Source organism: Archocentrus centrarchus, chromosome 13 (genome assembly GCF_007364275.1).
Source record: "Archocentrus centrarchus isolate MPI-CPG fArcCen1 chromosome 13, fArcCen1, whole genome shotgun sequence".
NCBI lineage: Eukaryota > Metazoa > Chordata > Actinopteri > Cichliformes > Cichlidae > Archocentrus > Archocentrus centrarchus.
Window position 1 is genome coordinate 6,536,344 of NC_044358.1, and position 11,643 is coordinate 6,547,986.

At 43.3% G+C, this 11,643-nt stretch overlaps 1 protein-coding gene across 1 annotated transcript; it reads left to right on the forward strand.

Moving 5' to 3' along the window:
- The first annotated feature begins 1,589 nt into the window (after window positions 1-1,589).
- Window positions 1,590-10,588, forward strand: capns1b (calpain, small subunit 1 b). The gene is made up of 11 exons (XM_030744056.1): window positions 1,590-1,727; window positions 2,759-2,817; window positions 2,943-2,979; window positions 3,379-3,471; window positions 7,453-7,510; window positions 7,611-7,675; window positions 7,825-7,893; window positions 8,100-8,178; window positions 8,295-8,411; window positions 9,086-9,144; window positions 10,280-10,588. Exons 2-11 carry the CDS (start codon window positions 2,771-2,773, stop codon window positions 10,304-10,306), a joined length of 651 nt encoding a protein of 216 aa, XP_030599916.1. The 5' UTR covers window positions 1,590-1,727; window positions 2,759-2,770; the 3' UTR covers window positions 10,307-10,588.
- Window positions 10,589-11,643: the final 1,055 nt, after the last annotated feature.

The window sequence follows — 11,643 nt, forward strand, 5'->3', positions numbered from 1 at the left end:
TTCCTGTTAAAAGGGAGTTTTTCCTTCCCACTGTCACCAAGTGCTGCTCATAGGGGGTCGTTTTGACTGTTGGGTTTTCTCTGTATTATTGTAGGGTCTTTAGCCACAATACAAAGCGCCTTGAGGCGACTGTTTGTTGTGATTTGGCGCTATATAAATAAAATTGAATTGAAAGTTGAATTGAATTGAACCGAATTGAAATTGGAGGTGTTGAACCTTCAGCGCTGTTTTTGAAGCTGAGAAGCAAACTGAGCTCCACCCAGAGGATGGCGCTGTTGGAGGAGGCGTTTAAAGGCGGTGGGACATGAAACAGGTCAGTCAGCTCGCTGCTTTACAGACACACCCAGCAAAACAGGACAGATCGTTCATGTTTGAAATATTTCTGTCAGTAATCAGCTGGCTGGAACTTTGCTTTTACTGCTTACCTTCTATCAGGTGACGCTCCTCAGCTGGGAACACAGTTTTAGTTTCTAAAACACAAGGTTTGTTTTTCCCCTGCTGCTCAAACCTTGGTGCCACCTTTGAAAAGTTTCTAACAGCTGATCAATACAGTTTTTCATTTTTTTTTTTGGTTTCAATAATCCAAAAGGGTCCAGTTCAGGTCCCTTTATTCAGACGTAGATTTGGTGTGCAGGCACTGAATCATCCATCCTCAAATACACAGATAATCAGAGTTTCAGAGAATAATAATCCACCCACCACGTGTTCCTCTGAGTGATAAGATATACTTTACACAGTCATAACAGCTCTGTGACAGGCCTCATTCAACAATCATTCCTAGTGGGCCAGCTTCTAGATATATGACGTGCATATTATAGTATGTGCACATTTTCAGTCCTTTACAAAAACACAAACTACTCACCCATCAGAGCTTCGTCTGATGGGCGATGAGAGTCATCCTGCTCTCAGTTCAAAAGGAAAATGAATATTGCATAGATAACTTTGGCTTTTTTAGAACCGTGATTGAACTCTTAAAATGTGTCCACTTTACTGTAAGCCCGTAAACATGAGTATCCAGCATATGTATCGCAGGGACCCCTCTGATAGTCATAGGGACTTGTCCCTGGAGTTTTCTGCGCACCTTGACTGTTATTTGAGTTACTGTTGCCTTCATATCAGCTTGAAACAGTTCAACCATTGACTTCTGACCTCCCACATCAACAAGACACTTTCTCCCAGCACTGCTTACTGGGTATTTTCTCTTTTTTGGGCCGTTCTGTGTAAACCCAGAGATGGTTGTGCTGGAAAATCCCAGCAGATCAGCAGTTTCTAAAATACTCAGACCAGCCCGTCTGGCACCAACAACCACGCGACGTTCAAAGTCTCTTACATCACCTTTCATTCTGATGCTCCTCTTGACCTTGACTACATGCCTAAACGCACTGAACTGCCGCCATGTGATTGGCTGATTAGATATTTGCGTGCTCTTCTTCGCGAGTAATGTGACCTGTGGGTTCCTGAACGCACCACAATTTTTTTTTCTGCTTTGGAACCTAGAGGGCGGTAGGGTGTGTGTGTGTGTGTGTGTGTGTGTGTGTGTGTGTGTGTGTGTGTGAGAGAGAGAGAGAGAGAGAGAGAGAGAGAGAGAGAGAGAGGCGTGGTTGATGACGCATTGACAAAGATCTCGGACAGAGGGAGCGGCCTGCAGGCTCCGTTTCTGCCCGTGTTTGTCTCTCTTCAGTCGGTCCTCGTCTCTCTGCCTGCGTCTGTCCTCAGCTGAAGCTTCCGTGAGTACCAGAACAGTCCCTCCGTGTCCTGTTTTCTCTGTTTCCTCTGTGAATGCAGATCTGAGCTATGTGAAGTTCGTGTCCTACAGAGTTTGGCATGCTGGCCCACAAACAAGCAGAACCAGGTCAAAGAGGAGAACCGAGCCAGCGGTTTCACAGCGTCAGGGAATTTAAAGCAAATGAGGACTGAAAATTAAATAAGTGAAAAAGAGTGAGAGAGAGCGAGAGAGCGGTCATCGTTAATGCTGCTGCACTGATGCGTAAACAGCAGCCTGAGGTGGAGCGCAGTCACCGAACCTCATTACACTGCTGGCTTTATACTAAGAAAAAATGGCCTAAAATGAGGCCTCTGACTGTGTGCAGATGTTCTGGATGTTACTGGTGTCTCATAATTAGTAACTCCTGTTTGAATGAGTCAGTTATAAAAACACAGCAGCGTGTTTGGAAGATTCACACTGACAGACTGTGACACGCTGTCAGATCTGCAAAGTAAGAAGTAAGAAAAGCTTTAAAATAATCAATATCTGTTCTTTTTCAGGGAAACAAAGAACTGCATGAAAGTGTACAAAATTAACAGATGTGTTTCAAGCTCTTTTAGCACTTTCCTCACATGATTTAATGTTTTTTAAATAACTGATAAATATCGGCCAGTGACCTCAGCAAATGCAGTCTTATTTCCTGATATCAGCCCGTGGGCCAAATGTAATCCAATACAAATATCGGGCCATCACTGATACTACTTACTGTACATACTGGTTATTTACCGAGCTCATCATTTGAAACTTGGACCACGAACAACCGCCACTGGATCAGGAGATGTATGACAGGAAGGAAGGAAAAGGAGAGTACTGTAGGTCCATCTTTAATTACAATTGACACAATCAGCTAATTGTGTCAGTTGTAATGAAATGTTGTGCATCATGTGTCGAACTTCTGAATGAGTTATCAGAGCTTCAGTGAAAGAGTCATGTCTTTACAGGTTTCACGTGTTCATGCTGATTGAAGTCTTTGTCTCTGTTGTTCTTTATCAGACCGACGACAAAATGTTTCTGGCAAAAAGTCTAATTGGAGGCCTCATTAAAGTTGTGAGGTGAGCACACACACGGACACACACCAGACTGATTTCCTTTCTCCTCTTTTTCTGTCAGTTTCCCTCTGCTCGAGGTATTTCTGCTCAGTTCGGCTAACTGTCCATCCTGTTCTTTGCTCCAACAGCAACATTGACCCTGCTGATTTCAGGCCTTCAGACCCTGTAAGTCCAAACTCTTCTTTCATGATACACCCCCTTCAGATCCAAACATTTATAATGGAAAAACACAGCTAGATTTGGTTTAATGACTAAATGATGTGCTTTGAAACAGACGGATCACTTGGAGCACATGTAACCCAGGCATTTTGTGCTTTTAAACAGAACCTGGAGGGAAGTTTAATTAAGACTTTTTGTTTGTTCCTTTAAACAAATTCTTACAAATTATCCATAAATCATCGAAGAAATTCTGTGCAGCTCCACTTGAACTTTGACCTGTGTGAGAGACTGAGTCAGCACTCTCTCCCTGTGGAAGATTTTCTGCGCAAACACATGAAGTGTGTAACTGCAGTTAGGCGGAGGAATGTGTGTGAGGGTGACAGAAGCTTCTTTTTCTGTGTGCAGCCTCCTCCTCGCAGACCGCTGAATTTCGCCCAGGCCAATGAGAGCGAAGAGGAGAAACGCTTTCGGAATGTTTTCCAGCAGCTGGCCGGAGACGTGAGTGCACGATATTCCCGTTTGAATCCTGAATGTTCTCCCGCCTGTGTCCCGAGTCTTTTTAAACTGATGTTATTCTCTTTAAAGTGGCCTCCAAAGGGCTTAAGGTTTGCATTGTGTGGGGCGTGGCCTCTTTGACTGACAGCTGTAGCTTTTGGCTGTCTGCGAAGCTTCAGCACAGCAGTGACATACATGCCAACATTTAAGTTATTTCCTACATGTTGTAGCATAATTTTAATGAATATGGTTGCAACCAGCTGGGACAGCAGCTAATTCATTGAGCTAACTGGCATGCCTGAACCAAGGTGGGCTGCTGCAAACACCCCTTAATGCTGCCAGTAATAACCCTAAACTCAAACTCTGTACCATGTTTGTGCTGCTGGTTCCTTTTGGAGCATTTTTGGATTGGGTGGTTGGAAGGTTGGTGTGACAGAAGAGGATGCTGGGATTGGGAAGCAGATGATCTGCTGTGGCGACCCTTAACGAGAGCAGCCGAAAGAGCAGGAGAAAGAAGAAAAGCTAGCAAACCTGAATGTTGCAGGATAACTAAATGAAGGAGGTGATTGGATAGTGGAGGGTGGGGTTCGGAGTATGAAAAGCAGGCAGACAGGTGTGGTGGAGTCCCAGGTGCAAAACACAGACACAGAGACCGTCTACAGCGAAACTGTAGGCAGCAAAAATATGCTCTGCTGCTGACTGTGCACAGCAGTATGTTTAGGATCTATATTAGCAGCATGCTATGATGTGCGGCTTGCACTGACTCAGGATGAAGTGTGCAGCAGTGGGGCAGCACTGTGGTTACGTTCAGCTCAGCTCCTATTGGTTAGTACACAGACAGAGGGGAATAATCTGACTGGCTTGTAGAGGCGGTCTTGCTGGAAGAAAGTCATTGTTCTTTTTTTTTTTTTTTTTTTTTTTTTATACACCTCAGAGTTGATAAAAATCTCATGACGCTATAAAAGGAATGAATTCATGATTTTTCAGGATATGGGACCTTTAAAAAACTGTGTGCAGCCAAACTAGCTCAGCAGCTCTGATAATTGTCAGCCTGCACATAAACTTCACCCAGCCTGTTTTTCACTGAGTGAAACAAGAAACTCCTGTATCAGGGTGGGGCCTGCTGAAACATCACCCCTCACAATAAAGTCCTACATGTGTTTTATGTACTGGGCGTCTTAGGATCTCGAGCGAGGCGTTTACAATAAAAGCGAGTAAATGGGTGGCTGTGGGTTTTATAAGACTACAAAAGTGCTTTGTGTATGCAGTCCGTTCACACTATAAAGATAGTGACTGCACTTATAATGTTTCCATCTTAGCATAGAAGAAGGGGGAAAACTACAATATCAGGAAACACTGGAATTTTTCAAAATGTTCTCAGTTTTGCTAAAAAAAAACAAACTTTATGACTAAGTGTCTGAAACTCACCCAGCAGGGTCACCAGAAGCCAAGCTTTTTTTTTTTTTAGTAAAATAACAGCACTCATTTCCTCATGGAGTTGGAAGGACATATTTTTAAGTTCCTGCATGCTTTAATATATCAGTTTAGTTAAAATCTCAAACATCTGGTGAAACGTGCGAAAGTAACACAAGAATTGCTGCTTGGTCATTTTAAAGTAATATGATGATGCAGGTACAAGGATGCAGTTTGTCATTATATGGTCACCTCAGGAACACAGCCTCCACTCAGCTACTGTCCAGACAGTGTTCCTGAGGGGCAGCCAATTAGGAGATAAAACAGCTTGTTTGCACCAAGGCCCAGTTTAAAGAAGGATTATTTTGAACTGTTAATTATATAAAGCTGCTCTTGTATTGTCCAGAAATGAAAATGCACAACTTGAAGTGAGCAGAGTAGGTCAATAATCCCTAATATGGTGGTCATCTCAGGAACATGAAGTAAGCGGTCTTCAAGAGCCAAACCAGCTGCACCAAAGCCTCGTGCAAAATAAATCAGAATTATTGAGGTTATGACTTTGTGCCATTTCTTTGAACTGTTAGAAGAAACCAATCTTGCAGGAGAAACGATGCGAACAACTAATTGTGCTGGAACTGCAGACCAGCCCAAAGTCTGTGTGGTTGTTTGTGTGTCAGTCCTGTGGTTCTGACTGTAAACCAGGAGCAGATGTGCTCGGATGTTAGATATGCTGCACCTAAAACCATGGAACAAACCTCCGTTTGTTATTACAGCCAACCAGAGGAGACCAGAAGTCCAGTTCAGGGGCTCCAATTAGCTGAGTTGAAGCCCAGCAGGCAGCTACAGCTGCCTGTGTCGCCATCCAGCTGTCAGCCCAATTTAGACAGATGAGTTATAAAAACATTCACCCTCTGTACAATGTTATGAAGCAGAAATTAGCTCTAGAGACTAAAGCAGTGCTTTTTTGGCTAGCTGTAATCATGTTGATTTCTGTTGTAAAGGTGTGCACGTAACCTGGGAATCTATGACTTCATTTCTGGAGGTTTTCAGGTTTTTAGAAATGTTCTGCCATTCTCGGCGCTGTCTTGAAACATCTGTCAAAGAAACAGATGTGTGAGTGAAACCAAAAAAAACCAAACGAGCTGGAGGAAACAGGAACTGACTGCTCAACAACGCAGCCTTCAAAAGTATGTGGAGAGTATTTAGTTAGTGTGTTTCCAGCCACTGGCCGCATCTTATCCCATTCAGAAAGCGTTAAATATGATTGGCAGGTTTGTGAAATTAAGTTAGAGAGCAGAGAAACCTCCGGAGAAGAGTTGCAGAGTAATTGTATAGATTAGCTTTACTGTGCTTCTTCCTGACTCCATTTCAGTAAACTAAATTCCTAACCGATGTGATACAGTCCACAGTTACACTCTGAGACGTGTTTTCTTTGCTTACTGTTGATTAGTGTCCACAGTGCAGCAGTTTACACATTTCCTTCGCAAGTGAAATGTCTCTGCTTTGATTCTGGGAAGAGACACAAATCCTTCTCCGGTGTAAGACACTGCCGAATCAAACACGGAGCAGCTACCCCCTTTGTGAATAAGGGAGCAGCCAAACGTAGTTTTTTTTTTTTTTTTTCTATTTTTAAATACAGCGTGGGGATCACAGACATAAACAGTGAACCCATTTATTGAATCCTCTGACAAACATGTGGAAAATGCAGTTTGGTGCAGGGCGTGTCACACAGCGAGCTCCCTCTCTGCATTCCTACCATTGTTTGGGAGAGCAGAAGTCGTGTGTGTGTGTGTGCGTGTGTGTGTGTGTGTGTGTGTGTGTGTGTGCGTGTGTGTGTGTGTGTGTGTGTGTGTGTGTGTGTGTGTGTGTGTGTGGTTTTTCCTCTACTCATCAGAGGGGTGTGTGCACCAGTTAGACCAGAACTCAACCAACAGCTGTAACAGATTGTTGAAGAAGGTTGTAGTGACGTATGTTCCTCCCACCTGGCTGCAGTTCAGGCTGGTGGTGTCAGGAGGCGGGGAAAGGTGGAGTATTTTCTGGAAGTTTCCTTTTACCTGGATCAGTCCTGTGGATGGCTTTGCAAATAAGCAGAAAAGTCAGTATCTTCAAGAGTGATTAAGCTCGGGAAACAGTGCAGCTCATTTTCAGATGATCATGAAGGCAAAGTTTGAGTTGATCCTGATCATATGAAAATCAGTCTTGAGCGCTCACGCTGTGGCTTTGAGTTCAGCTTTGCTCACAGGGCTACGAGGTTTCATCACATAAAAACAGTTTTCTGTTGAACAGAATTAAAAGTAAGTCATGAAACTGCTCTGAGGAAGCAACGTGCAGAGACTGCTGGTGGCGCTTCTCAGTGTTTTGGCAGCGTGTTGTTGGCAACAGTGACTGCAGTGAGTCAGACGCTGAAAAAAGAGCGGAAGAGGTTTAGTTTGAGTCACACTCTGATCAGCTGTGACTCACTCAGTTTTCAAGGGAGCATCCTGTGTGGAAAACTCATATATGTGTGTGTGTGTGTGTGTGTGTGTGTGTGTGTGTGTGTGTGTGTGTGTGTGTGTGTGTTTGTTTTAACAGGACATGGAGGTGAGCCCCAATGAACTGATGAACATCTTGAATAAAGTGGTTTGCAAACGTGAGTCTGGTTTATGTTCCTGTTAAAGTTTATGTTCATGTCTGTTTGCATTAACTACATTTTAACTGAGCTGGACTGAAGCTGTGGATCTCTTGCTTAGATGGAAACCTGAAGACTGATGGTTTCAGCATTGAGTCCTGCAGGAGTATGGTTGCTGTGATGGATGTATCCTTCCACAAAAAATAGTGCACACAAAGTGCAGTGGTAACCTTGGTGGTGGCAGAATTAGTAGCAGGAGATCAAACAAACTGTCACAGTTCTCAGTGAGTTCTGCTCTTGTTACTGAGTTTGACCTTTAACCTGGCTTTCATCAGTGTGACAGCACAGGAAAACTGGGCTTCGATGAGTTCAAGTACCTCTGGAACAACATCAAGAGATGGCAGGTCAGTTCACAGAAAACACACTCAGACACCTTTCTGCCTCTTCTTCTGGTTCGCTCCGGTTCTTCTACCCTTCCTCTTATTCTCCTCCTTTTATTTCTTCCTCTTGTTCTTCTCCTTTACATTCTTCTTCTTCGGCTGTGTGAGGATTCATTTGACAGTTTTCGTGGTGGTTTATAGTTTTGTGATTATTTGTGTTTTGTTTTCAGGGTGTCTATATTAAACACGATGCCGATCGCTCTGGTGCAATCAGCTCTAATGAGCTGCCTAATGCCTTCAAGGATGCAGGTGAGAGGTGTGTGTGTGTGTGTGTGTGTGTGTGTGTGTGTGTGTGTGTGTGTGTGTGTGTGTGAATAATCATGGAAATCCTCGTTCGTTTCACATTAATTTTGTGTATTTTGTAGGATTCCCGCTGAATGACGAGCTCTTCAAGCTGATTATCCGTCGCTATAGCGATGAGAATGGTGATATGGACTTCGACAATTTCATTGGCTGCCTGGTGCGACTGGACTGCATGTGCAGTGAGTCTCTCTTCACCTTCCTCAGCCTCGGTTTGAGACCCTGTAAACTGATACGTGCACACTCAGATCTCGATTTGAGCTCTTCCAAACTTTATTCTCCACGTCATGTGCTCATGTTGTTGTTTGTAGTACGGACATTGGGCGTTTTATATACATGTACTTAAAATTCTGGTATTTTATTTGCATTCTTTGAGCCTGCAAAATATTACATAATTAAGTCTTTAGTGCTTGTAGTGATGTGTTAAAAGGCCGGGTCAATTCCTGGAGGAGACACAAACCCAGCCTCAGGAGGTGACGAGCTAGTGTAGCCAGAATCCCAATCCCAGATAGACAGGAAGGGTTGTGTCAGGATGGGATCCGGAGTAAAAATCGCTGCCAGACCCATGGATTCGTCAGCTGTGGCGATCCCTGGGAAACAAGGGAGCAGCTAAAAGCATCCAATGCTCAAGGACAAGCTGCTCCTCCGTCGACATCCAGGAAACAAAAAGCTCGAAAAATCTTTACATCAATTCAAAAAGCACAAAAAACTGTTCAGATTCTGGTCCTTAAATCTTTTCAGAGGTTTGTTGTTGTTCTTTCTTTCAGTGTCAAAATGGCTTTCAACTGAATTGTCAGGCACGTTAAAGTGTGTCTGTGTGTGTCTGTGTGTGTCTGTGTGTGTCTGTGTTCTGCAGGAGCATTCAAGACTCTGGATAAGGACAACAGCGGCACCATTGATCTGGACATCAAGGAGGTAAAACACAGATCGGTTCACTTCAGTATGTTTTCCAATTCCCATTTTCCCTGCTGATAAATTCACAGGAGACCAGGATTAAAGTCCAAATCTTAAATTCAGCAAGTCAAAAGTCATTAACAGGTCATCAAATCCACCAATGGTGCAGGTAAAAGGCCTTACAGGAACACAAGGAAACAAAAAATCTGAACCAGGAGAAGAGAACTTGATTAATATTTGGAGATGGCTTGAAAGCTTGACTGGAGCAGGAAAACCGTTTTCAGGTGAAAAGGAATTAACTGATCAGGAATCACAGAAAAAAGAAATGAAGCCAGCCTGAAGTGGCTTAAGCCTGCTTTTCCCCTAATGTCCACTAGGGGGCGGCCCCTCCCCGCAGACAGAAGTCTGGTGGTGTATGAGGGAAGTGACCCTGAAGCTCACCTGATTTCTTACCTCAGTAACAACTTTAATGATTACTTTATGGTCTCACTCACTAGTTTCAAGTCTGATTGAAGCAAACATCATCTTGATTTTGTGAATTATGGCCCCGTTAGGACTCCTTACTGCGAGCCAGTGCAGGCACAGTCTCCCTCACCGCCATGATGGCAGTGGCATAAATGCTCAGCTTGCAGCTTCGTAGCAGAACGTCGCTAAGCAGTGACGCGGTCTCCTCCGGTTGCAAAAAGACTTCCAATTGCATAGAAATGTGAAGGAAAACATCCCTCAGCTCCTTTGCTTTACAACCTCAGTAAACACATCAGAATCCCAGCTGCTGGGTTCATCTTATTTGGTTTTGTACATTATGGTCCCATAAATTAAAGTTCAAAGAGCTGCGATGGTGAAACTTCAGCTGCAGGGTTCAAAAATCAGACTGTAAGTTAAGACCCTTGGTTAAACCCTGATGATGATGATGATAAATTGGTGATGGTGCAGTCCACAGTTTCTCACACTGACCACAGTGTAAAGAAACCAGGAATTACAAAATAAAACAGGAAATGATGTGAACCTAAACCTAGAGCGCAGTTGATTCCTGCTGCTTGTATTCCGGAAGCTTTACACAGCAAAGGCAATCTGAGGTTAAAACTGTGAAGCTGAGGAGGATGGAGGGACGGTGCTGGTCACAAATAAACACTGTGACTCTCTTCTCTCCCCACAGTGGCTTCAGCTGACCATGTATTCATGAGGCGATGGAGGAAAGCCGCCCCGCAGCTTCTTTTCTCACCTCTTACGCTCTGCACCTTCTCCTTCCACTCACTGCACTCGTGAGCTTCTTGCGGCTGTGTCGTCTTTATCTCTGTTCTAACAGGACCAAAATCTCAGCTTTGAAGTCGTGGGACAGCTGATGTTGGTGTTGCACAGATAGCACAGCATCTATTTGATCTCTGAAAGGAATTTATTTCTATAAGGTTGAAATGTTTATGAAAGTGACTCTGAATGTTTAAAAGAATAAACAGCTGCCAGTAAAGTGTTGCTGAGTTGTTTCTTTTTTTTTCTTTTTTTTTCCTGGGTTTTCATGCTCATCATTCACAGCTATGGTGGCAAATGATATTAGAGGGATTCTTCCAGAGCTGTAAACATGAATATTTTCTAGTTTTAAAGTGCAGTTTGACTGAGCTCAGCCAAACCGGAGCCTGCAGAGGGCTGACGAGAAAATCTGCAGCCTCCCCAAACCTGCAGTAACACCTCTGATCATCATTGACAAGACAGTATTCGGAACAGATCAGCGCTACTTGTCACACATTTCACACATGCATGCAGCAAAATTCAGTCTCTGGGGCAACTGGGGGGGGGGGGAGTCATTTAAAAAGCCCATTGCATTCTTTCATTAGTTCACGTTCTTTGAAAAAAATGTGAATATTTCATGGCAATTTTAAAGTAAGTTATGAACCTTGAGTCAAGAGTCTTTTGTTTGACCCTAGAACAAGCCTAAAGGATTATCAGTTTATTGATCCTATTAGTGCAACTTAACCTGTAACTGTGGGATGTATAAAGTTCAAACGGTACAACTTTTAAAATTTCAAGAAAAAAAAAAAATTGAGGTGTTTACAAGCGCTCGTGGCCCACATGCAGTCCCTGCATGGGCCACCAGGGGGCCTCAGCCCACAATTTGGAAATTTCACTCATCCAAGGTCACCTCACCCTGGAAAGGTCATTGAAAAGACATTAAAGGCTGAACATCATCCATAAACCTGTCGCTTTATGTTGACATTTTTTCTTTGAATTTGGTTGATAGGTGAAGGGTCAGTCCTCAACACCTGAGCAACGCCTCAGATCAGCAGCCATCAGGATCCCAGTGCAACAAGTGATTTCTGGCATTTCTATGTTTTTATTTATTTTATTTTATGTCTAATATGTTTGCTTATATTGGTAAATAAACTGTCGTCAACTGAATTCATGAAGGGCTTATATATAAAATGAAAAAATGACCTGTTTTGTAAGTATTTTCATGATTCTTTTGTATGAACACTCCAGTCATTTTTGGACACTTAAAATCTCTTGCTAGACTGTGATGTTGTATTT